Raw genomic sequence first — 25,873 nt, forward strand, 5'->3', positions numbered from 1 at the left:
TCAGTGGACTGTATGTTGGCAACTGCACTAGTTGAAGAGAAATGAAAAGCATGGTTGAAGAATGGCTTCTACGTTTGGGGAGAGTGGTGAGGGGATGGCCTCCAAAAACATGGCAAGTAGCACTTGACGAGGGTAGTCTGCCGTGCAAACCGTTCACTTGAGCTAAAGGGTCGGAATGGGCAGCCTACAATGACCTGTGTGCCAGAGGCTTTCGTGGATTGAAACAGAAAACGACAGTTTTATATGTGCTAGTCTTGTGTGAAGACCCAATTGTTGATCAAAGTTTCAATCAGGGTCTGTGCCTGCAGACTATGAAGAGGGCTGGGTTGAGGAACAAGGATTCATTGAATTGGGAAAAGAGGAACGAGGCTGAAAAATCAAAATCTACCCATTCCTGCTCAAGCAAAAAAATCCACAGGTATAACCTCAGATTTACTACTACAACCACCCTAACATCCGAAGGCATTTTTTAACAACTACAAAATGTCTGTGAAACAATATCGTACAAAAACTTACTTTATGATTCGTTGCTAGGGACTTTGCATCCTCCAGCCATGTACCTAGCAACCATTTCTCATGAGAGGAAGTGATGTTATCCATGTCAAGAATCAAGTTACAGAGAAGAGTCCCGTTACCTCTATAGAGAAAGTAAGATTTAAAAATAAATAACAATAAATAGGCAAATTGATTCTTTAAGGGGACGTTCACCCTGACCTTAAGTTCATTGAAATAGATCCAGAAAAAAAAGAGACATATTCGTGAAGGTTCGCAGACCAGTGGGTTTTCAGGCGGGTGTTTATAAAGCTGTTCAAAAGTGACAAGCAACTTTCCAAATGACTGGTGATCCTTTCTTGTGGTAAATGATATGTATAATCATTGGTGTTGAGCTTCATTTCAAAAGGTATGATTTCATGTATTAGCATAATTAATTATTAGAAAATGAAATATTTGGACAGTGAAATTTACCTATGCAACCACGAAAATTACATAATTCTCTATCATCCTGCAGATTTTTGTTGCGTTTGCGCGATCCGTGGCCGAGATCTTTAGGGGAAAAATAATGCTCCATCCCCAGTTGTGACAAGAATCAAAATACCCCGGGAGTATAAGGATTAAGGTTAAGGTAAAGTTTGTACCAAGTGGCGTTACGGTCTACTGTTCTGGACGCAGATTCACTTGGAAAGACGTGCTGCTGTTTCATTCGCCTGACGAAGCCAACAGTGGCCAGTGAAACGTCGCGACTACAGAGAATTGTGAGTTTCAACTTTACAATTTCCAGTAAAAGATTTATAACTGATTCATATTTCAAGTTCAATGGATGAATCATAATATTCATAAATTTATCAGTAAGAGCAAATATAACAGAACCTTGTGGCTAAGAACATGACTCAAACTGTTGTTGAGGTGACTAATTTTATCTTTGATGTTCTCACCTGATGGCTGTGATGTTCTGTGCATGAAAAGACTCCATTATCTTTTCATAAAAATGAAAAGCAAGGTCCTGTAAAACATTTCTGGTCACATCCACCAGATCATACCTGTTTGAAATAAAAAGAAATGAAATGGGTGTTTTGTAAAATGACTTCTCAGGAATTTTTCACTGACATCTGTTATTAGCTAGTGAAATCCTTTTATCCGATTGGCTAAGAGCAAAGACCTGTTGAACAAACATTGTCACACACATCCACCAGAGCATATATACACAGAGCAATTTGTAATCAATAAGGTTGAGGAGGGATTGCAAGTGATTTTCACTGACATCTGTTTTAAGCTACTGAAATCCTTGCATCTGATTGGCTAAGAGCAAATCTAAGTCTGAATATCTTTTGCAAGGTCCTGCAGAACAATTATTGTTTACATCGACCAGATCATATCTACACAGAGCAATTTGAAATCAATTGGGAGTGTTTTATGAAGGGATTGCAAGTGATTTTCACAGTCATTTGTTATCAACTCGATCCATCCTTGAATTTGATTGACCGAGAGCTGGGCTCTGTATTAATGAGACAACTGTCAATGTACATTAATATCAAAATTAAACATGAACAACTGATTCTCCAATGTTTTATCCTTTATTCAAAAGCATCAATTTAGCGTGCTGTGATAAAAGCATGTATTCATTGTTGCACATGATCTCAATATACACGCTCACTCCAACAAACACATGCACAAACTACGGTTTCACACCACAAATGCAAAACCATCTTCGTAAATTCAGGGCCCCCGTCTTACAAAGAGTTGTGATTGATACAACCATTCACAACTATGGAAAGCAAGCAATGTCAACATCTATTATGCATGTTTGTTCAAAAATATTTTCGATGATGTATTTTCATATATTTATTGCTTTCTTGAAAATTCAGTGTGCTTCTCTTTGTTTACAAAGGACATTGTTCAAATTTCTTGTGGAAAATATTACAACATTGATAGATTTCCATAGAATTGAGATTGATCGGATCAATCATAACTCTTTGTAAAACGGGACCTAGGTCATTACAGTGAATGAACATAAATTGTATCTTTTAAGCAAGGAATTGAATTCACCTAAACAAAGAACTTGTTTCCAACACCTTTGATGCTTGGAGTAGTAAATCCCATGCCTTGGCCACTTCAGTATAATCATACCAAATCTGCATGGAATAAACAAGAAAAAAAAGGTGATATTACTGTGAAAGACAGAATGAATTACCATAATCCAGTAGATAGTCTAATGTGTGTTTGGTCTCGAGCAACATAGCCAAATCCCACTGCAGCTACATGTTCACTTCGGTTGTCCAATTACCAGTTGGTAGTCATCCAGGTTTTAAATCCAGCTAATCGGGATGGACAGTTTCCCCCTGCACCACCAGAAACCACCCTCACCCCCCCCCATCTCCACCTTACTCCATTCGGTGCAATATCCTCCCCCCACCCAAACCTCCTACTCTCATCCACCACTTGCTTCCATGTTTCTACGGCCACCCCCCACCCCCACCCCCGGTCTCCTTTCCTCAGTACATGCATCATTGCCACATACATACAACAATCCAGCTTAACCCTAATCTTTTTTATGATCAAAATGAAGTCCCCGACAATTTCCATTGAAAAAACAATAAAAAACAAAAAGTCGAGAAACAAAGAAATACATAAGAAATTTAGAAAACAATCAAATATATAAGAAAATAAATGTGATGTTGAAATTTTTTTAAAGTGCATTTGACCAGATTCCTATAAAGAGTCTGTGAACCAAAGATGTGCATTTTAGGGGCATTATATAGATAACTAGAGCAAACTTGTGATTTTACGCATAAAGTAGCATACCGGGTACTTAATTAGCAATGAAAATTTTTGCAGAATTTGATCTTATAGTTTTGTAGATTATGCCATGGGTAATTTGCTGTCGCGATCCCTCGATCGACGGCCGAGATCATTAGAAATTTCTAAATTCATTTGGGTGACTTTTTGTAGGTTTTTTATTTGTGGCAAAATACTACTCACCGTAAGATTTCAATCTATTTGAAGGTCTCATAATAGGTATTGCATACTTGGATGGGTTGCTCTTGATCAAGTTTTATTACTTATCATATAAAAGCTTGTTTTTTTTCCGAGCCTAATAAAAAAAAAATTAATTTGTTTTGGGTGACTTATTGTTGGGGTATTTTCTGTGGCAGATCACAAAATACCACTCACATAAGATTTTAATTTATTCGAAGGTCTCATAATAGGTATTGCATGTTGGTGATCTTTGTAGATGCCTGTGTTGTTATAGACGGTGCTTCGTAAGATAGCCCAGGCCTCAGCAGCCTCCTTGCTCCGCCGAGAGTCTGGAGAATAATAGCGTCTGCTAGAATATTCCTCAATCCTGAAAGAGCAAAATGGGCAAAAAAAGGCTTACATTAGAAGATTCTCACATCATTCACTCGTGTACTATCTTGCTTCTTCCGCACTCTTCGATCCCCTCTCCATTCTTTCAATCTCAAACTTTATCATAAGCTTTGATGGACTCTGATAAATAAGAAATATGTCATATTAGTTATCTGTAAACAATGAACATAGTCATGCGATATCGACCAAGGTTACAATAGCAACTTTTGGAATAAACCCGCCATTGCTTGACACTATTTCCACTTAGAGGCTACAAAAACTGACATACATGTCAGAAAATCACAATATTTGCACCGTATATATCACAAAATAGTTACGAAAATAGGGAAGAAAAAAGGACAACCTTCCAGACAACCATCTCGGGAAAAAGTCTAAATTCAACAAGCCAGCGGAGGGGGAAAAAACAGACGAAAATCTTCTTCTTCTTCTTCTTCTTCTTCTTCAAGCTACACTGCCTCCTTCAATCCTGAAGATTCTTGCAGTATTGTAGTACCGGGGACCGGCAGGTGCAATACACCGGGTGAACACCCTACTCTTTGACGAATAGTGTATTGGTTTTAACGTGAATAGGTTGTGACTCTCCTATACACGGGACCAACATTTGCGTCCTTTCCGATGGACGGAGTGCTTTCCAACTGCATTCACACCCGCACTGAACACAGCGGTGAGGCACGTTAACACACAACGCTAGCGTCAGTTTTTTTGTTAGACGTCTTCCGGCATGCTGCGGGACTCGAACCCACGCACGTTGAGATCTACGATCTTATCTGGAACAGGCGCTCTAACCGACTGAGCTACACTGCCTCCCTTGTGAAAATGAGTAGCTACCCGCATCAAATCAGCACATAGCACATGTCTCGGTCATCGCACAGCCGCGGAGGCAGAATTGCACTTATTAGAATGCTTTTTCATTCACATATCCATCCAAAAAAAAATTATGTTTGCACTTTAATCTTTAATGGTATTAAAGAACATCTGTTGAGGAAAGAAATCTGAAAAGGTTACTTAAGCTGTGCAAGTTCAGAACTTAATCAGATTAGGCCTACATGATGTTACCACATAATTCAATAGAACGATTGTACATTTTGGATTCATCAATAACCTTTATTGAAGACATTTTGAAAAGTCAAACAAATAATAAAAAAATTGAAAAATGGCCAGGTGTAGAGATTAATCAAATATTTGAATTTAGAAATGAGAATAAGAATAAAGTGAACCAGTTTCGATCCATTCCTTATTTTCTTTTGTACTGAACTTGCTGGATGGAAGATTTAGTCAGCTTTTATTAGATAGATTGTAACATAGAAACATTGACTTCTGACTGATTCCAGTATGGTCGGCCGACAACTTACTGCCCATCAAAGGGCTTTCCTTGTTTTAAAGTATGAGCAAACACACAGCCTTGTTGCCACGCAACGTGCTTTTCACAGGCATTACCCAGATCAGCCTCTGCCATGTACCAAGACCATTAGGAGAAATTACATCAAGTATCAAGAGTTTGGTACCAGCGAGAACAGAAACAAAGGAAGATCTGGTAGATGTCGTTCATCAGGACGTACATGTAGTTTGCACAACATCAGACAGGTCAGGCAAGCTCTTGATGCAAATCCCACTCTAAGCGCGCGTGGTAACCCCCTGAACTTGACGAAATGAACTTTCAATAGATTTACTAAGCTTGATTTAAAGTGGCAACATACCAGTTGCAAATTAGACACACCCTCCTTCCGGATGATCTTCAGAGAAGATTGGCATTTGCTCGATGGCTTATCAACAGGCCGCAGCGATTCATCTGTGAGGTTCTGACTGGAGATGAGGCAACATTTCGGATGGACAGCACTGTGAACACCAGAAATGTACGGCACTATGCTGACGAGGAGAACAAGCCCAGAAATTTCACCTATGATGTTCCACATTCTAAGGAGAAAGTTACTGTCTGGATTGGCATGTTAGGGAACAACCACCTCATCGGGCCTTACTTTTTTCAACAGAATGTCACTGGAGCAGCATACCCGAATATGATCAATGACGTTGTTGCCCCAGAGTTGAATGCAAGATATGGGAGGGGTCGAAATGGAGCAGTGCCACGACTTTGGTGGTGCCAGGATGGGGCCCCTGCACACCGTACAGTCAGGGTTAGGGAAAGACTCCAAGAACTTTCTTGCCAACAGAGTCGTCGGATTGGGGCATGGTGTAGAGTGGCCGCCAAGGTCCCCGGATTTAACCCCATGTGACTTTTGTCTTTGGGGGTACTTGAAGTCAAAGGACTACACAAAACCCCCTCTGAACATCCAGGATCTGACCACATGCATCACCAATAAAGTCACTGCCTTGAGAAGGACGAGAATCGTCAGGCATGTCATTCATTCCAATTGTATAATGGCAACAGAATATTTGCAATTGATTGAAAATAGTTTCTTGCAATACCCCCTAAGACTATATTGATGTTACATTTGTATATATATATTCTAATGTATAAGGAACAGAAGCACTGGAATTAGAGGATGAGAGGTAAAAAGACAAATAAAATGTGAAATACAAAGGAAAATATTAGGCCTGAGTCATGTCAGAATTTTTTTGTTCCGGGATCCGCCAGTGTTGCACCGATCGGAATCTGGTATCCCGATAAATGAATTCACGAATGGGGAAGTAGAAAAGAAGTCACAGATTACACAATATTGATTTCATTTTCAAACAAACATTTAAAAAATTTCATTAAAAAACAAGAAAAATATGATGAGAAGATGGGAAAAAAACTTGCCGATGTTTACGTGACCATCTTGTTCTCTTTGTTAAGAGCTTAGCTACGAGACGCATATAGAGTCATATAGAGTCCCTCCATATACGTCTCGTAGCTAAGCCACTAACAAAGATAACAAGATGGCCACGTAAACATCGCCAAGTTTTTTCCTGTCTTCTCATCATAATTCTCTCGGTGGTCACCTGAAATGTAACAAAGAAACCTGGGTATGATGGTTAGACTGAATAAAACATACTCGATAATTATGTTAAGATATTCAGAAGAGGAAAATGTTAAACTATTTGCTATGTATTACATTGTTTTATCGGAATACCGGAACGGAAAAACAAAACCAGAACACTCACACATCGGACGGATTCCGGTATTCCGTCCATTCCAACCCGGGCCTAGAAAATATATTTCTAATCAGTTGGTTTAAGAACATGGTCACTAGCTTATTCAATATTTCTCAAAGGATAGATAAATAAAATGCAATTTAGAATTTACCATTTAGAGACATTTGTGCTTTCTGACCTCCAGGTCATGTCGGTGAGGAAGTTGTACATTACATAATTTTGAAGGATGCCCTCTGGTGTTAAGCCCATGCCAATCATTGTAGAGTTCTTGAATTGTCTGGCATCAAAGGGAAACTGGGATGAAAAAAAAATGGTTTATAATTGAATTTAATAACATAGAAGTGCTAACATAGAAATGCATGAACAGGTTGGGAAAGCTTTGATTCCATAACGTTCTAATGAGCTCCCGTTTCCATATTTTATTTTTATCACTGTTACCCCAATCACCTTTCCCGCATACTTAAAAGTCCAATGGGGCCAATTTAACTTAAGCAATGATCTTAATTTCTGCTAAAATAATGAGAAGCAAAATATGGAAAAAACCCAAAATATTAGTTCCTTTTTTGCTCAAAAAATGATCAGGGTATTTCCTTGAAGCCTACAGTAATTGCAGAATTCAAAATTCAACATGGTCATTATATCAATTTATATTCTCTTGGCCTACAAGCAGTTTAGAGATAGTCTATAAAAACTCACCCCATACATCCATTTGGTGTATTTGCTCTTTTGTCTACACTACACTTGATACTATACCCTGCTCTCAGACGAATTCTTATTTAGACTAATGCCCAATTTGCCTAATTTCAAATACTATCGTTACCAATCATTATTAAGTAGTCAACTTAGAGTGTACTTCGTAAACAATTAATTTAATCAAATGGTGTTACACCAAATAGATAGATGGCATAGTCTAACTGGAATTGACACTTTTTGTATATGGACTACATGGTAATTAGACCAAGTAGTGAGTACATGTAGCTGAGATGGTTGTAGACAAACGGTTTATTTTCATTTGGTCCAATGCCAATTCGTCCAATGGCAATTTGTCCAATGGCAATTCGTCCAATTGCCAACTCATCTATCATTTGGTCTACCATCAGTTCGTCCAATATCCACATGGTCTAATTGTCATTTCATCCATTTGTCTAATAACAAGTTGGTCCAATAGCCATTCAGTCCATATACCATTTGGTCTATGAATTAGATTAAGTGTTAATTGGGCAAAATGAAAGAAAATAAAACAAGTATTAGACCAACTGGTTATGAGATGAAATGGTCATAGACTAACTGGTGATTAGATGAAGTGACGATTGGACCAAATGGTTGTTAGACGAAGTGTTAATGGGTGGAATGGCAGACTAAATGAAGGTAGACCATGTGGTGAGTGGACGAGTTGACGAATTGGCAATTTACCGGAGACACACTATGATTAGACCATTTGGATGAGACAAAATGTGATCAGGCACCACAAAACCCACAAAAAAATCACCAGAAATGAAATTTTAGTTAAAGAGCCCTTCTGAAAGAGGAGATTCTAAGCTTTATAATGATAAACAACTCATTAACAATGACTGATCCTAACCCACTCAAGAAAAAGAGGAGAATGTTCACTACCATGGAACACTCCTTTTGAGAAAAGGGGGATTAAAAATTACTAGTCTATTGAAGAGCACTTACTCTTCCACTATTGTGTATTGTAGACAAAAGGAAGATTAAATATCAGTGGAATTTCAATAGAAGGGATTATCAGATTGCCCCCAAAGTTGACGCACAAATTAGGTACATCCTGTCCATTAGTTTGAACAAGTATCGATGTTAGAACTCATCCTGCGTTAAATTTATATGAGTTCAGAGAGGGATGAATATTCAGGTTTTCGTGAAAACAAAACCTGATTACAATTAACTCAAAAAGACAAAAATAGGTCTAATAAAAACACTAAAAAATTACACTTTAGGTTTGATTGGCAAATCCATTTTTTACAGTAAAAAGGGGAGAGTATACTCTTTCAGAAAGCACGAAAATCTTAAATTTGAACATTCTGACCAAAATACTTTTAATTGGCTCCAATCGAAAATAACACAGTGCAACTTTTGGTTGGTTTTGTGGTGCTTGGTCACAAATGGAACATAAAGAAAGTGGGTGTAGACCAATCGGTAATTTGCCATTAGGTCTGCCTACCTTGTTAACAGCATTGAGCTTGCCATAGAGACCATGATTGCCGCCATAGTTGTGGAGCATACACCATATGAACGGCTGACCGTAGAAGGATTCCGTGGCGTTGTAGATGGGACGGGCTTCCGCAAAGAGATCCAGGACGATCATTCGGCCCTATGAAATAAATCAGACAATCAGGAAAGTAGAACTACAGGGGAGCGTTTCATCAACATTTTCATCCGACAAGTTGTCAGGTCTGACAACTTTCCTTGAGAATGATTGGATGAGAGTAACTGTTACCATGGTAACTTTTGGATTAAACAGTACTTGTCGGATAAAACGACTGGGGAGTGCTTCATCAACATGTTTGTCCGACAAGTTGTCAGATCTCACAACTTTTCATGATTTTGATTGGCTGAGAAGCACTGTTACTATGGTAACTGTCAGATAAAACGTCCGACAAGTCCTGTCATGAAACGCTCCCCAACAAGTCCTTTGATAAAATGCTCCCCAGAACTAATAACATCTACAAAATAACTATCTGTATCAATAGAGCAATAAGGTGAGCAAAATTCAAAGACAGTATTAAAAGAAGAATAGTCCTTATTATCCTTTCAGAATTACTTCTGCGTGCAAATAGCTGACTGAGGGGTCTTTCATAAAGCAGTTCATAAGCTACGGATGACTTGTTCACACCTTTTATCATACTATTTTTATTAGTGGTGTCGTGGTCTAGTGGTTACATCTTGTCTTTCAATCACAGGGACATGGGTTCGAATCACTGCCACAGCGTGTTTTCCATCAGCAAGAAATTTACCCACATTGTGCTGCACTCAACCCAGGTGAGGTGAAAGGGTACCTGATAGGATTTATTCCTTGACGTGTTAGTGCCGATATTTCAGTTCAGCTATGGCCAGGGTTATAATATGATACCAAGTATCAAAGCCCAGTTAAGTATATGCACATAGTAACAGCGCCATATAAATGGACATATTATTATCATTATTATACATACTAGAATACACAAATAAATGTTCCGAAAATGATAATCTATCAAAATTCAAGAGGGTAAAATCTGAAGAAAAAAAATAAAGGTATTACTTACAATTGGGACACCATGTAGGAGGGCTTTGATTTGGGAGGGGCCCCAGAATTCACTCCTCTGGAACAGCCAGCCCTGCATAAGCCACACCCCCTGGGGATCCCCCTCGATGATGCCTTGATATACACCCCTACTGGCAGCTGAAAGATAGGCAGAATCACTGCGGAGAGAGAATGCAAGAAGTAGTGATAATTGTAATAAAAATAACAATAATAATAATAATAAAAAAAACAATAATAATAATAATAAAAAAATACAAATAAAATGATAATAATGATAAAAATAAAATAATAATAGCAATACTAAAAATAATGATGATAATAACAATAATACTAATAAGCTCTCAAAAATATTCTATTCCAAGGAGCACACATAAAGAACAAGTGGAATGCCTCTGGCCGTCTCACCTGCATCACGCGATTCAATATAGCAGCAGTGCTGATTTTGAAAACTACTATAACTCGCACAAGATGTTCAGTGATACTTGGTTACTCTTATTTCCACGTTTTATGAACTAGACCAATACACTTAAAGAGATATGATGGCAATTCAACAAATACCCCCAACGTGGCCAAAGTTCTTTGACCTTACATGACCTTTGACCTTGATCATGTGACCTGAAACTCGCACAGGATGTTCAGTGATACTTGATTACTATTATGTCCAAGTTTTATGAACTACATGTAGACCAACACACTTTCAAATTTATGGCTGTAATTCAACAAATACCCCAATTTGGCCAAAGTTCATTGACCCTAAATGACCTTTGACCTTGATCATGTGACCTGAAACTTGCACAGGATGTTCAGTAATACTTGATTACTATTATGTCCAAGTTTCATGAATCAGATCCATAAACTTTCAAAGTTATGATGGTAATTCAACAGATACCCCCAATTCGGCCAAAGTTCATTGACCCTAAATGACCTTTGACCTTGGTCATGTGACGTGAAACTCATGCAGGATGTTCAGTGATACTTGATTAACCTTATGTATAAGTTTCATGAACTAGGTCCATATATTTTCTAAGTTATGATGACATTTCAAAAACTTAACCTTAGGTTAAGATTTTGATGTTGATTCCCCCAACATGGTCTAAGTTCATTGACCCTAAATGACCTTTGACCTTGGTCATGTGACATGAAACTCAGGCAGGATGTTCAGTAATACTTGATTAACCTTATGGCCAAGTTTCATGAACTAGGTCCATATACTTTCTAAGTTATGCTGTCATTTCAAAAACTTAACCTCATGTTAAGATTTGGTGTTGACGCCGCCGCCGCCGCCGCCGCCGTCGGAAAAGCGGCGCCTATAGTCTCACTCTGCTATGCAGGTGAGACAAAAATGAGAGTTTGGACAAGTGTCATAATACCTAATGCTGATAATATTAGAAAGGATGAAATTTCAGTTCAGATTTTAAGACTTTGACAATGTTCTTCAATTTAATGGCAAATTATCCCAAAGAGAAGATGACGTCGCAGAGTAAATCCATGCACCATAGGACACTCATGTTCCAGGATCTTTAGAACATGGGGGAGAGCATTTTAAAAGATACAATATATTTTATTTTGTCTTCGTAAACATGATGATTACAAAGAAATTTATTTTCCACCACATATAATTATAATAGACATGCATGAACAAAACAAAACAAAGAAACAAATAAATTACTCAGGTATAGAGCAGATACAATAAAGCATTTCCAATCATTATTTTTATTATTATTACTATTATTATATTATTTTATTATTATTATTATTGTTATAATTATTATCATTATCATTATCATTATTATCACTATCATAATTATTATTATTATCATTACTATTATATGATTATTATCATTATCATGAAAATTTTTGGGATGTCAGTACATCAATGTCATCATTCCTTATAAATTCTTTATTAATATAAATCATACACAAGTAAGGAATGCAGGCTTCTGATCGGTCAAACATCAAGTTGCAATTTTTTTTGTTGCATTTGATTGCAACCTTTTCTGTGTAGATACTTAGTTTTGATTGCCCTCTTGCTCTCTCTCTCTCTCTTTCTACATGACTTTGCCAGCCTAACTGTTGTATGAACACAAGCACTCAATGCATTCTTCTGGGGAGCGTTTCATCAGCATTTTGGTGCGACAAATTGTCAGGTCTGACAACTTTCCTCGAGTATGATTGGCTGAGAGGCACTGTTACCATAGCAACTGTCAGATAAAACAGTATTTGTCGGTCAAAACGTCTGACAGGTCCTTTCATGAAACGCCCCCCCCCCCCTGATCAGCTGTAAACTAAGTTGCTTGATTATTCTATATTACATGTCACAGTAACACAACCAGCAGTGACCACCTATGGGTATGCTGCTATACCTGTCACCAGAGTGCAGCCTGCTTCTGTTGGGTCTAAGTTACTGTGCACCCCAAGTCTTCATAGATTTTTACTTGCACATCAATTTCTATTGTAAGTACATGATTCACCATTGCAAACAGGCAGTCACTATGAAAACATGTTGTACACTATCCTGCTCTCCGTTTCATGAATAGAATTTGAAATAGTTCACACAGTGTTTCCACAGATCCAAAACAAATTTCCCGCAATTCATAGACATTTCCTGGAATTTTCATGTTTGATATTCAACACAAATCGGACAATAATACAGCGAGCCTAAATCTGATCTAAGTTACCAAAATCAAGGAATTTAACATTTTTTCATTCACTCCCATTTCAAAAATAGGAACAAAATTACGAAATGTGAGAGCGGACTACGTTTCCAGGTAAACAATTCTTTAAATACAACGTGAATATTAAAATTTGCAAATTCAATTGTGTTTAATTGTAATTTTTGGATTTCCCGGAATTTCCTGGATTTTTTTAAATTTCCCGAAAATAATCTAAAAATGACCCAGATTTCCTGGAATTTGGGAAATTTTCTTCAAAGTGAAAACACTGAGTTCACACCCACAAATTCATGAAACAAGTAAATAAGATTCAAAATCAATAGCGAAGGTGAAGAAAATTGTTGTGCACTAACTTTGAACTGGGCGTGTTCTCGTTGAATGTATCTGCGCTGTAGATATGGTCTGTACCATTAAACTCCTCAGACATCTATAACAGGCAAAGAGAGAAACATGCTGATATTGATGATGCAATTACCGGTAGTCTGGACTGTCCATATCATTTATACTTTTCAGACATCTTGAATATCCAAACAGGGAACATAATTTGAAAGTATGAAATTAATTTGGACTGTACACATTATAGTTCCTTTCATATATTGAGGCAAAGAGAAAACACAAGTTGATAGTATTAGGAAATAAGTTTGTACTGTAAACATTATTTTTAGTATCCACACATCTATTACAAGCAAAGATAGATTACAAGCTGGTATTATGAGAAAAATAATTTGTACTGTAAACTTTTTTTTAACTCTTCAGATATCTACATGTATGACAGACAAAGGTGGAAGTAACACATGTGAGGATTTCAGAACGATGACATTGTTTTTGCTACATCTTAGTCTTTAAAATGCAAAAATATAGTTCAATTTTTTTTTCTTTCAAATGCCATTCTTATGCAAGGACAAACTAAAGTCATCTATATGCTTTTACTCGAAACTAACATCAAGATTGTTGGAAAATCTTAATCATCTATGACATGTTAAATGTTAAACTCATCTACACTCATTTTTATATACTTGTGGTCTAAAGTAAAGACAGGAAGAAGAGTTTTCAAAGTGGCTCTTTTGTTTAAATCTGTTATTTTTTTCCCTCTCTATTTGTGGACAAAGGCATCTTTAATAGACCTCAATATCTCATCACACAATGGTCAAAATCAGTCCTTACAATAAATATTGATACGAGGAAAACCAATAACCACTAACAAACTAAAAAGAGAGCATTCCAACTAAAGAGGACAACTTACTGCATCAATGAAAGCCTTCCCAACCTGGGCAAACATCGGGTCCTGGGGGTCTAAAAGTGCAGTACTAGTACAAAAACAGACACATCAGGATAAGAGATAAAAAGGGTTCAGGTATGTTGTCAAATGATAGAAACACAATCATTTATTTATTTCCCTATTGCTCAGAGAAAATCCACTTTTGATCATTAGGTGTTTTCTTGTTTAATGGCCATGCTTTTTTTTTGTGTATGCCCTAAAGTTAAACCAATTTGGGATGAAATTATAACTCACATTAATCAAAAAGAAAACACCAATATTGCACCTTCCACTTTCCAGAAAATGTTTTTTTCTCCAGTTAAAATATTACATATAATAATAATAATAATATAGGGTATTTATATTGCGCACATATCCACCTTGTTAGGTGCTCAAGGCGCTCCTATATTACCCGGCTAAGCTAGGCGTTCATAGCGCACACAGCTTTTTAAGGAATTACTTCCTACCGGTACCCATTTACCTCACCTGGGTTGAGTGCAGCACACTGTGGATCAGTTTCTTGCTGAAGGAAATTACGCCATGGCTGGGATTCGAACCCACGACCCTCTGTTTCAAAGTCCGAAGACTAATCCACTGGGCCACAACGCTCCACATATATATCTGTAAATTTCAAAATAAACACTTGAGTATCGATGATTTCAAGGCTTTGTTGAAATGTAATCAACAAGGACTTAGAATATTATCTTGCCAAGAAAAAAGATAAACTCGCTCTTCATTTCGGAGAGTGGAGATTTGATCTGAGTACCAAATTATGATGTTTCACTCCCAGTTGCTTTGTGTATATATATATTTTTTTTTTTTCATGATTTGTAATTATGTATCTGTAATTATTTTATAACTGTTGATGCCGATTTATACATTCAATAAATATTGAAAGATTAAAAAAAGGTGTTTTCTTCTTAAATGTTCCAAAGATCTGGTAGAAATTGGCTATTACTCATTAACTCTTTGCACGCCACGGACAGAATCACTCCTGCGCCAAATCAATTTCAAGGTGCAACCGTAAGTGGGGTTTTGCGTTGACTATGCTAATTCAGCTCACAATAGCTTTTGATTGGTTCATTGTAAAGAAAGGCTTGGTGTGTACACAGTGCAATGCGATGCACACATCACGATTGTGTCAGAGCTGCCAACATTGGGATGATAGAATCCAGTAGATTTCGCGGAGGTATGATTTTGTGAGGGAGCAGCGGAACGTTGTCCCACGGATGGGAGTTTTGGGTAGCAAAACACATTAAGAAACAACATTTGATAGTAACCGACAGCTGTCTAAACCATAACAAAACATTCCGATCGATTAAATGCACATTAGAGAGAATTCATGAATTGTCATTGACTAAATATACACTTCAGGCAATACAGTAGATTTTTTTAATAATTCATAAAAGAATGCATTCAACATGAAAATACCTTTAATTGGCCAGAGGGGGAAGGGGCTGCAGTAGTGGTAAACATGTCATGGTAAATGAGCTTTATATGTGGACTGTTTAAAGTCTCTGAGGGATTCCTGTGAAAATTGTCACACAGTCCCATTCTGCTTGAAAAGTATCTTTATACTTGGTCTTGGATGACTCCATCTCCATGATCTCCATGGCGATGCGATTGTAGTGTGGATGAATCGGGACGGGGCGTGCTTTGCACAGCTCAGCCAGCCAGCTCCAGGCTAGCTCACTCACGAAAGAGAAAATGTTCGAATCCGATCAACCCAAGTGAAAGTAGGCGAAAAAATCTCCACTTTGCTTCTAATTCTTCTGGATTGTCAATAAAATTATTCCTGAAACTGAAAGTCGAGGTGTAAAAGTGATGCACTTGTTAATCCCATCGTTGATCCACAGTTTCAGCTCGAATAAGGCGCAAGCAAGCTTACGAAAAATGCCTCGCAGTGCTCGTGAACTTTCCTTCTCGGAGCTTCCTGGCGCAGCGCGGCCGGCTGGAGCCGCGCCGGGGCGCATCGGGGGCCATGTGCATGGAGTACCGCTGAAGAGTTTTCATCACACACATTGCAGAACCCGGAAATAAAATGGCTTGTTAGACTACTTCACCAGTCGTTCAGTAAAATAATCTTCATTTACATGGGAAATCAATGTACGATTATACAAAAACTGGTAGAAGTTACTGGGTAAAATGAAAATGTGTTAAGGAGGTTCCATGTGGGTGTTAGGGAGTTGAACATGCTAGACTCGTTAAACAGTCGTTTGTATGAATTTTACAATTTAACAGCTAAAAATCCTGATTATCCGGGAGATTTTGGCATGGGGTCGGGAGAACGGGAGATTGGATTGCAATCCAGTATTCTCCCGCAGGATCCGGGAGACTTGGAAGCTCTGTTGTGTATGTGTGTATGCACAATAGACTAATGCACTCTGTGTGTAGGCCTATTGTGAATAGAACGTGACTTGAGTCGAACTTGGCCGTTTGCTGTATGTGACTCTAGTCGAAAAAAAGCGGGCAAAGAGTTCATTAGCAAATTGGCAACTGACATTTCGTCATAAGACAGGTTTTCTTTATACCAAGGTCTATCATGATTCATGTTTCTTGTTTTTAGCAGTATAAGATCTTTAATAGTATTCCTAGATTTTAAGAGGTATTCAATATTTTGTGCCATTTCATGTTGTTTTCCTGCCTTGAATCATGGTCAGAATTCATTGCAATAGGTTTGACTTTCCATTACCGTGTTTACACTTGATCGGCTTTTGGTTCAGAACCAAAAGCCGATGCAGAATCGGCATTTGGTTTATCTTGCACTGCGTTTACACGCTGTTACAGCTCGCGGTTCAGAATCGGCTCGCGTGTCAAAAACCTGAAATGATACGCACACCAACAATATACGTCATAATAAAGACAACGCTGGATCCGTGCGCTTACAATTACGTCACAATGGTAAAGTAAATGAAATGCACACCAATTGTCGATGCAGAATCGGCTTTCTGTTTACACGTAGTAAAAAAGCCGATTCTGCATCGGCTCGCGGTTCTGAACCTACTACTTTGGTGGTGCAAAATTGCCGGTTCTGAACCGCGAGCCGATGCAAGTTAATCCCGTTTACACGCTATGAAAAAGCCGATGCAAAAGCTGATTAAATGTAAACACGGTACATATTATCATAATAATAATTGCTCGCTGCAACCACCTGATATTGGCTTTCATTAAGGGATAGTGTCATGAGAAATACAAACAGGACTTTGACAAATCGTTGGTCAATCTATAAAATTTTGAATTTTCATAATTGGGATATTCCAGCCTAAGGAAATGGCATCCAGATCACACTTAAAATATCTATTAGACAACATGAGAAGTTTTAACTGTTCTACACATTTGTTGTTAAATTAATTGTGTACGTATCTCAATGTTAAACGTGTCTGATAAACTTATCAAGAAGTGTTTGAATACTGTAAATTTTTAAAGTGTGATGCTTCAGTGTCCAGTGGCATGTCTGTTATGGTGGAAATAAAACAATAATTATTACAAATTTCATACATACCAGCAGTATTTCTCACCAAAATGTCCCCAGTCCCCTAGATATGATACAGATGCATTCGGGAAGACTCTAAAGAAAGTAAGTCAAATATATTTACAAAATGTAAACTTTATGACTTTCTATCAACATTGTCATAAAAAAAATAAAGTTCATGTCAACAACAAAAAACCCAGTAGGAACTAGGGAAATAAACAAATAAATGATTAATACACTATCATGATCTTTTTATTTGTATATCGCACTGGCCAAACTAGACAGCAAGGAGGTTATGACTAATATCAAAGACACTACAAGGGCAAGACTGGACACTTCGGCAATTTTTTTAAACGTTTGATTTCACTCATGGGCAAGAGTGCTCAACGGTGTTGAAGTAAACTTTCGCACATCAGCACGTGGCTGTGTATAAAACATATGGGGAAAATGAGAGAGGGGATTTGGGAGAGGGCACCAGGGTAACGCATGGGGGTAAATCCAGCTTTTCTTTCCCAGAAACCTCTAAAATATATTCATCTCGACTTGATAAAAATATTTAAGAAAATTATCAAATTGTAAAAGTCATCTCTTCTTTCACTACCCCACCATTTCTCTCATATGTTTTGTACACAAACCAAAATTGCGATACCACCTCTATGCCGAAAAATTACTTACTCAATGCTGTAGGGTGCTCTTCCCGAGCGTTTCATTACGCACTCTTCGACTGTCCAGTCTTCCCCTTGTCATGTCTTTGCTAATATTTACAAATTATGATACAAACGCGAAATGTGCTCCTCGGCCTATTAGGTAGAACCTTCGGCTTAACAGCATTAATGACAAATTACACGCACATGCATGAATTACATGTATGATTTTTTTTTTCAGTTCAAATATCATTTATGTGGTTATCACCTCAGTCTTTAATATTATTGTCAATATGTAGCAATTTGTTGATATTTTTTTTTCATTTCATTTCATTTCATTTATTGTGTCTGCAACTTTTTCAAATACAAAATAACAAAGAAAATACATAGTACGTAACAAATTATTTAACAACAAAAAATATGAACAAGATTGTATTTTCTAAACCAAAAAAAAAAATTCCAGAAGGTTGCAGGAGTTGCCACTATAAGCAGAGCTTATGCAAAATAGGTGGAAATTGATTTTGAACTATAAACTTTGAATTGATCGAATGCTGTGAAAAGTAAATTGTCAGCACTTCAACAACACTCTATACGTGTACTGATATTATTTTACACTTCTATAATTGATGAAACCAAATGAGCGTGAGGCTAAAAATGATTTCAGATAAGCCTGTCTGTGTGTTTCATACATGTGCAAGTAGGATGAAGTGGAACATGACATGAAAAAAAAAACAATAAAAAGAGAATAAGTGTGTGACCAAGTGATTACTTACGTTGAAAAGGATTTTGGGACATGACCTGCAAACGCAGGTAGAACAGGTATCATTCCCAAGTCTCTCATCCTCCTCAGAATCTTGTGTTGTAGAGCCAGTTGGTTTTCATGCCACGATTGTGGCAGGGGTCCGCCCCATCCATCGATGTTGCCCATGCGAGCCCTAGTAAACAAATGTCAGCATCAATTAACGAAATAAGCAACTTTTTATAAGGTCTTCGATTATTTGATCTTAGTTGTATGAAACATCCTTTACACTAAATCGATCAGTTATTGTCCACATCATCCTGTTCTGAGCTCATCATATGGAAAACTTGTTTTTAACCAACTGAGGACTGACAGAGACAGAGGCATGAAAGAGGTCTACATGTATGTAAATATCTAAATCAGGGGCCGCGGAACAGTTTTCAAAGGGGGGGGGGGGCTGAGTCAAAAGTGGGGGGGGGGGGGGGCTGACCATGCAAAAAATCACAATCCTATGGTCATTTTTAAGTTTTTGAACATGGTTTTGCCCCCCCCCCCTTCCGCGGCCCCTGTAAATGACCAGGGACCAACTGCAGAAGCAACTCCAAAAACCAAACGCAACTAGTACAGTATCACATGCGCACTATCAACAAAGATACTACAAGGGAAGATCGGACAGTACATAGACCGCGTAATGAAACGCTCGGGAAGAGCGCCCTACAGCGTTGAGTAAGTAACAACCTTTTTTTACCTTTGCGTATCGCGAGATGGTTGTGTACAAAACATATGAGAGAAATGGTGAAGGGTTGAAGGAATAGACAATTTTTACATTTCAAATGTTTTTTTATTCAATTTTTCCCCCTTAAATTTGAGATATATATTTTTTCAGAGATTATTCCCATGCGCCACCCTTGAGCCCTCTCCAAACTCCCCTCTCTCATTTTCCCCATATGTTTTATACACAGTCGCGTGCAGATATGCAAAGGTTTACTTAATGCTGTTGGGCGCCCTTACCCATAAGCATTTATCGAGCGTTTAAAAAAAAATGTTGAAGTGTCCGATCTTCCCCTTGTAGTATCATTTGACACTATCAATCAAAGCAGACAAACCATGCGAGGAATGCTGGTCCACCAAAGTGTTTGTCCAGGTCCTCCTGTTGGAGACCCATCTTAAGGTAGACCTTCTGCCAGATAGCTTCCTGTCCATTGAAAGCCAGCGGAAGGTTGATACCGCTCAGTGCCATCCAGTCGATGTGCCTCTCCCAACGCTCCCAATCCCACCAGGCAAATGTGTAGCTCACGGTACACACGTTCTGGTAGTAACGGAATCTATGTAATAAAAGTGATACGTTGGTTGAAGAGGTCAGTCCTTGATTATGGGACTTCCGGGGAGTGTTTCATCAACATTTTGTCCGACCTGTTGTCAGATCTGACAACTTGTCTTGATTTTGATTGGCTGCGTAGTACTCTTACTATTGCAACTCTTGGATAAAACAGACTTTGTTGGATCAAATGACTGACAAGTACTTTCATGAAACACTCCCCCTTGCAATTCCATCAAGTGATTCTGAGGCAATTTTCATCATAAGCCCCTATAATCCTGCAAAATGTTCATGAATGACTGGTCAAATGTTTGACATAGTCTGTTTTATCTGAATCCGACAGTTATCATAGAAACAATGCTTCTCAGCCAATCAAATTCAAGGAAATGTTTAAAAAATGACCACTTTTTCAAATGAAAGATGTCTTTGTCAATGAAATGCTTTCCTGATGATTTTATCAGTAAAATTTACTAGAAATAATATTGCTCTCCTGGTGATATAGCAAATAATACTTTGAGAGAATTTCTTGAAATTATTGGGTAAATGTATGCAAAACAATGTCATTGTAAGAATCCAAGAATATTGTAGAGTATTTCAGATCTGTTGATGTTGGGGAAATTCATTAGGATTCAATTCGGTGGACTCAAAATACGGTGTGCCATCTCTCGGTTGCAGCAGACAGGCTGAAATTCGCAATGCCCCATGGGAAAAAGTCGACATCTGTTGCGCGCTCTAGCACTTAAGTGCATACATGCGTGTGATTATTCTGCGCTGGCCGACACGGCTCGACCGTATATGCTGTTAACTGGGTCCAGGAAGTGGAAGAGGAATTTGCCCGCATATTTCTTTGCAAAATTTAGACCGTTTTTGATGAATTCTTGCGATATGGTTTTCATTTTTGAAGCATCACAGTCACTTTACAGTACACAAGCACTGAGCGCTGCCTGGCGCCTGTGCACAATGTCGATCCCAAAGTAAGAAATTTTGGCCTGTTTGCTGCAACCGATAGATGGCGCACCATATTGTGAATCCACCGTATTCATCCAAAGGAACTGAATGAGATGGAAGTGACCTTCCATTGGAGTTTTGTTGTGCCCCCTTTTTTGCCATTTAAGATGTAATATAAATCATGCCCTGTAGAATAGTCATCTTCTCTGAAAAATATTGGAATGTAAGGAAGACACAATCTAGGGGTCATCTGCAGCTTGTATTAAAACTTTATTTTGTAATAAAAACTCATCCAACCCCATCCTACAATTTGACCCAAATCCTCCTCACCTGTTAGGAGTAGTGACCTTCAGAGGTGGTTTTATCACAGGCCACTGCCCATCGGGAGGTAGATATAGTTGGTTTCCATCCCAAGAGATGTGACAGTTACAGTAATGGACCAGGTAATGCTGGACGCCCCATACCAACGCTACTCCTGTGGTGCCGATGACCTTCACCGAGGTTCCGTCAGCTGAAATCTGTTATGGAAAAAAAATGTAATAATATTTACCCAGGGTAGCCACTTCAGTCCCAAAAACTGTTCTCCCAGCGGGCCCTGCTATTATTATTACCCGGCTAAGCTAGGCCACCGATTCAGGTGCACACAGCTTTTTAAGGAAATATTTCCTGCCGGTACCCATTTACCTTACCTGGGTTGAGTGCAGCACAGTGTGGATAAATTTCTTGCTGAAGGAAAACACGCCAAGGCTAGGATTCGAACCCACGACCCTCTGTTTGAAAGGCGAGAGTCAGAACCACTAGACCACGACGCGCCCACGTCGTGTAGTTTATTGCTATAAGAAACAAAGTAATCACTCTTGGCAATTACATTGAAGTAAACAAGCAAGTACATACTGGTAGTTCTAATATTGGTACTTACAAGCTATTATGAGGCAAAAAATCTACCAATGATATATAACATGTATATGTGACCATTCTTGACCAAATCTGAGAGTGACAATTTTGCAAAACCTTCCCGCAGTTCCAATTCTCTGTCAGACAGGTTTGCCAAAAGTCAGACACTAAAATTTGGTTGTTGGCTTTGAATCCCTTTCAAATTTTTTTTCAAAGTATTTTTTCTCATGAACAAGATATATAAAATTCCCCATCTCATTTTCAGCAGCTACATGCATAATTGTGGATATTTATTAAAAAAAAAAAAAAAGAGAGAGAGAACCAATCAGAAAAAATCCCTTACGGTGGTGACTATGTTTATAATTTTTTTCCAATCTTACCCTATTTGTGCAAAATAAGGACACTTGTGACAAAAAATTGTTGGTGGGTGGTTGAAATGTCCTTTTTTTCAATATGAGGACAATGTCTTTTGAAACTCCCACCCCCACCCCTCCCTATTACTAAATTTTGTAAAAACTCCTTGTCTGTGTTAAAGGTGGGGAAAATACTCCTTTTCCTCAAAGTTTACAACAAGCATGCCTACACATTTGTAAATGTATGTATGTGACTCCACTGGGCATTTTATGGATCATCAAGAACAAACCTGCACACCTCAAAACTATCCAGTTGATCATCATTTCCAATAGCTGGGTCGACATGGAGTATGAAATGTTGGTGGCTTGTAGGAAGAAGTCTCTTAATAAGCTCCTGTGCTGCTGAGGTCTGGGTTGTGGCGTCGGCTTGGGGTTTTAGGTGCCGAAGCTCTTCTGCAAAGCCTATAAATGGAAAACACCCATCACAGAATTTAAGATGAGTCATATGATAGTACACAGTGCAATGCACTTTCCTTTTGCCTCAATACTGTAAAATATACATAATCAAAACAATGATAAGAGTTGTTGTTTATCTGTAGTTCAAAGCTATGAATTTGACTGAGAGATGAGAAAAAATTAAAACCTCAAACCACTTTAGTTTAACAAACACCAAGGTCCGGGGTACAAATCTGACCACAGCACTTGCATCCTTTGGCAAAGGCATTGATCAGCATTTGCCACTCTTCACCCAGATGTTGTAGCACATGGGAACAAATTCCTTGAATGCCGAATCGCCATACTAAGGTTGTGGTAATAATAATAATAATATGCAACATTTATATAGCGCTTAATACAAAAGTTTCTAAGCGCTGCAGAGTGTTACCCCAGCTTTGGCACGGCTATCCTGATCGGACGCTCGAGCATTCAAGGAATTAATTCCTACCGGGTACCCATTTACTACACCTGGGCGGAGAGTGGCAAATGTAGATAAGCGCCTTGCCAAAGGACGTGAGTGCTGCGGTGGGATTTGAACCCCAGACCTTTTGGTTCAAAGTCCGGAAACTTATCCACTGAGCCGCAACACCTCTAACAAAAGCAGTATGCAGTTCAAAGAAACATTGTATTTAGTTAGCTTTATATAAATGTAGCATATTATCATTATTATAACAATATACGGTACCCCAACTACCAAATTGAATGAATTCCCTCAGAGGCAGAACAAAAGAAAAATGTTGCCCACTGACTTCTGTAATACCTTTATGCTTTGTACAGGGCCACCATGGGTTCTAGTAGACACTAGCAAACATACCTTTTGCAGCATCAGCAGCGGACAGAAGTATAACTGTGATGACAACAGCAGTGACACCCCATAGTTGAATCATCTTTGAATAGCCAACACCTGCAGTGAGCAAAGTGATTTTTTTTTTAAAGTAAAAAACAGCACATTGACTATTGTGTTGCGGTAGCTCTTAAGAAATGCAACATGTACATGTAGAGATGTATTACAGTGACAGGTACAACCTCCCCCTCTCATGTGGTAGAGAGTTCAATTAATATCTTTAAGGAGAGTGTTACTGGCTGAAAAATACATTGACAGTTTGTGTACAGTATCAGCATTGTGACAAGCAATTATTTTTATAAGTCGATAGAGGAAAAGTACCAAAGATACAAAATAAAAGACTTTTACCACTACGAAATTTCAAGAGACAGAGGATAAAATAGGATAAAAATTAATTGGTTGGTCTGTGGTTGAAACGAATACAGGTTTGGATTTTGGGTTACGGTCGCTGTCAGTCTTGCTATTTGTTTTTTAAAAATAGCTCACTTGGCCTAAAATTCCAGATTCCATTTCATGAATTAATGTATTATACCAACATAGATGTCACAGGAAAACTCGTCACAAAGTCAAAAACTTCTGCAGATGAAGTTTGGAAGAAGAAATGAATCGTCTCGAGTTTCCTAGGGATTTGCGACTGGCTGTCCAGTGGTCAGGCTGCCCCAGATACATGTATGTGCAAACTGACTAACTGTGAGTGCGACACTACTAGAGGGAATCTGGGAATAACCAAAAATTCTGCAAGGCTAGGGACAGGGTGTTAAATTGAATAGAAGGTTTTATTACGATTTCATCGCAGCCAGTGGCTGTATTGAGAAAGATATACAGAGTAAAAAACATAATAATATATATCAAAATAAACAGAAACAGTGAAATATTTAATGAAAATAAGTACGATAACAATGGAAGTAGACCTTTTAGATAGATAACAATTTAATATTCTAGTAAACTATGAAAACATAAATAATCCAGATTCATCATAAAGTTTGTGTGCTTTTGAGAAAAACGGTATAGGCCCTAGCTGAAGTAATAGCTTTCTTAGTGAACACGCTGCCATCTTGTTTCTTATTGTACTTCCCCAATGTTACGCGACGCTCGCGTCCGTAACGTTGGGGAAGTACAATAAGAAACAAGATGGCGGCGTAAACAGCGGGCAAGTCTCTTCCGTCTTTTCACAATATTTTTTCATTTTTTTGATGAATTCTTGTTTTAAAAATAACGAGAGCGTAGAAATGTCGGAAATGAAGTTTTATCCCATGTACATGATTTAGAGCTAGCCTAGATCTATTAGAAGGAAAGTAGAAATCTCGGGGGTGAAAGTTTCAGGTTTTGGGGTCCTTCGTGTAGGCCTAGGGCTAGGTGAATAGGAAGGACTCCCTGGCTTCATTGAGAGTAAGCCTACGTTAGTAGGCCTAAATGATTTTTACTCTCAAGAAGCCACCTGGTCCTGGCTACACACACTGACATAGTGCACTACTCTCCTCAAATGTTAGCATGGATGCGTCCATTAATGACATTTTGCTGACACAACCATTCAGAATCCACTACCAAGTTTTGTACCGTACATGCTGACTCGCTGAGCTGAGCTGCGTCTAGATTTGGCAAGTCGTGGGCAACGCTCCGCGCGCCCCGGCGCCGCTGCTTCCCGGGGTACAGAGCCTCGCCTCGGTGTTGGACTTGGAGGTCATCAAGCGAAGTCGAAGAGGCAAGGCGATGCCCAAAAGTGGCTCGCCAATTTCGTTCTTATGTAAATTCTTCTATAATTATTCACAATTCATTACAATGACAAGGATCAATACATCGAGCAATGCCAAACAAATTAATACATCAACACAGCTTGAAATAATAAGAATAAATAGTTGTTTACCGGTACCTTAACAAAAAGTTCCTTGTCGGGTTACAGTTAATAAGTTATATGGAGTGCTGACTGGGTGTCCAATATCATGGATTTCATTTTTAATTAGTCCAGGGTCCCGTAACACAAAGGTTAAGGCCATCGATCCGATTTTGGAACAAATCGCAT

The 25,873-nt window shown here is 38.3% G+C and overlaps 1 protein-coding gene across 1 annotated transcript; it reads right to left on the minus strand.

Moving 5' to 3' along the window:
* Positions 1-25,775, minus strand: LOC129270755 (alpha-N-acetylglucosaminidase-like). Its single transcript, XM_064106570.1, has 17 exons — positions 25,724-25,775; positions 23,824-23,913; positions 22,813-22,976; positions 21,598-21,785; positions 20,108-20,326; positions 19,036-19,197; positions 17,649-17,714; positions 14,132-14,195; positions 13,242-13,315; positions 10,218-10,374; positions 9,137-9,286; positions 7,109-7,251; positions 3,670-3,841; positions 2,545-2,630; positions 1,434-1,538; positions 517-637; positions 1-27 (listed from the first exon to the last, which is right to left on the minus strand). Exons 2-17 carry the CDS (start codon positions 23,894-23,896, stop codon positions 1-3), a joined length of 1,971 nt encoding a protein of 656 aa, XP_063962640.1. The 5' UTR covers positions 23,897-23,913; positions 25,724-25,775.
* Positions 25,776-25,873: the final 98 nt, after the last annotated feature.

This window comes from Lytechinus pictus, chromosome 11 (assembly GCF_037042905.1).
Source record: "Lytechinus pictus isolate F3 Inbred chromosome 11, Lp3.0, whole genome shotgun sequence".
Taxonomy (NCBI): Eukaryota; Metazoa; Echinodermata; class Echinoidea; order Temnopleuroida; family Toxopneustidae; genus Lytechinus; species Lytechinus pictus.